At 37.0% G+C, this 2,135-nt stretch overlaps 1 protein-coding gene across 1 annotated transcript in view; it reads left to right on the top strand.

Annotated features, from left to right (window-relative positions):
* Positions 1-777: 777 nt before the first annotated feature.
* Positions 778-2,135, top strand: part of LOC106882621 (zinc finger protein 239) — a 2,692-nt gene continuing 1,334 nt past the window's right edge. The window contains exon 1 of the mRNA XM_052978377.1: positions 778-2,133. Coding sequence (XP_052834337.1) covers positions 1,185-2,111 — 927 coding nt within the window. The 5' untranslated portion in view covers positions 778-1,184 and the 3' untranslated portion in view covers positions 2,112-2,133. The remainder of the gene's footprint in view (positions 2,134-2,135) is intronic.

Below are 2,135 nucleotides of genomic sequence, written 5' to 3'. Positions count from 1 at the left end.
GAAAGCGAAATCGTGATGGCACCTGTGCCCAGTGTCGCTTTTCTGGCACTTGTACCCGCAGCATATGTAAGGACCTTTGAGTGAGATCGTTGCCAGTGCCCCTGGACTGGCTCTTGTGCGGGTGGCACATAAAATACACCATTTTGAGTGTGGCCATTGCCAGTACCGCCTGACTGGCCTTCGTGCCGGTGGTACGTAAAAGCATCCACTACACTCTCGGAGTGGTTGGCGTTAGGAAGGGCATCTAGCTGTAGAAACTCTGCCAAATCAGATTGGAGCCCGGTATAGCAATCTGGTTTCACCAATCCTCAATGAAATCGTCCAACCCATACTAGCATGGAAATCGGACGTTAAAGGAAGATGATGATTTTTGTGTGTCTGTGTTTGTCCCCCCAACATCGCTTGACCACCGATTTGTACCCCTCCCTAAGTATCACCTTTCAGTTATTAATATTGAAGACTTCATCGGATGATGTTCTATTTTTACAATGATTAAGAGAAAGACATGATGTTCATAGATGGAATGTCTATAGTCATATTTCTGCTCAGCGAGGGCTGTCTCAGGGTCAAAGAGCAATAAAGTTATATTTCAGGAAGGAAAATAATGTTATTGTCCACAACTGTGTAGTTTAATTTAAAGAATGGTACACAATGTGAAGGTGTAGTTGTAGTTTAGAAATATGTAAGCTTCATGTGAGATTCTGTGATGTAAATGTGAATAAATTGATAAGTTCAGTTGTTCCAGCAGATGTTTTGTTTCTAGAGTTTATCTCTCCAGAAACGTCCTGTTTCTGCTTCAAGTAGCCTCTGTGTCTTACGCTGTTATTTCTTTATTGTTTCAGAATATCAAATGTCATTGGATTAACAGAAGATACATTCTCAGTGACTAAAGAAATATCTTGTACAGAAACAGATTTATAACAATGTTTCTCTAAATCTGTGGAAGAATTCCTATGAAATATTTGCTCTCGCCTGAGATTATTTGCAAAATTTTGAAACATCACTCACTGGAATATCAAGAAGAATAGTTTGTGCATTGATTACACTTAGATAAATTAACCTAAGTATTGTTAGAGAAAGGTAACAGTGGATGAAATTACAGATGTGGAAATATTTGTAAGAGTAAACTATAAGAAAAAAACCAAGGAAAAATATATATACATTAACATTTGGGAAGAATAATAATGGAGAAGAAAGAGAAACTTAAAGAACTGATTTCCCATGAAGACGTTATAAAAGGGAGACAAAATTTGTCATGTGACTGTGATGTTTGCCAAAAATCTTTCTCTCAGAAAAGTAGCCTAATTATGCACAAACATACTGATAAGGGAGTGAAGACAAACCAAATTTGTCATATGACTGACGTCTGTAAAAAATCTCATTCTCAAAAAAGTAATCTAATTGTTCAGAAACAAACTCATATGGGAGAGAAACAATATCACTGCGATATCTGTGGTAATTCATTCTCTCAAAATAGTAACTTAACTGTACACAAATATATTCATACAGGTGTAAAGCCATATCGATGTGATATCTGTGGTAAATCTTTTACTTCCAGTGGTAACCTAACTAGACACAAACGTATTCATACAGGAGAGAAGCCATATCACTTTGATATCTGTGGTAAGTCATTCTCTCAAAATAATAACTTAACAAAACACAAACACACACATACGGGAGAGAAACAATGTCACTGTGATATCTGTGGTAAATCTTTCACCTGCAGTGCAGACATAACTAGACACAAATGCATTCATACAAGTGAGAAGCCATATTGCTGTGATATCTGTGGCAAATCATTCTCTAAAAACAGTCGCCTAACTGAACACAAATATATTCATACAGGTGAAAAGCCATATCGATGTGATATCTGTGGTAAATATTTTACTTCCAGTGGTAACCTAACTAGACACAAACGTATTCATACAGGAGAGATGCCATATCATTGTGATATCTGTGGTAAAGTGTTCTCTCAAAATAGTCATTTAAGTAAACACAAACGTGTTCATACAGGACAGATGCCATATCACTGTGATATCTGTGGTAAATCTTTTACTTCCAGTGGTAACCTAACTACACACAAACGTGTTCATACAGGAGAGATGCCTTAAATCTTTTACTTCCAGTGGTAACCT

The sequence above is a fragment of the Octopus bimaculoides genome, unplaced genomic scaffold (genome assembly GCF_001194135.2).
Source record: "Octopus bimaculoides isolate UCB-OBI-ISO-001 unplaced genomic scaffold, ASM119413v2 Scaffold_223674, whole genome shotgun sequence".
Lineage (NCBI taxonomy): Eukaryota > Metazoa > Mollusca > Cephalopoda > Octopoda > Octopodidae > Octopus > Octopus bimaculoides.
Note: the sequence above shows the minus strand (reverse complement) of the source record. Positions and strands in the feature narration are given on the sequence as shown.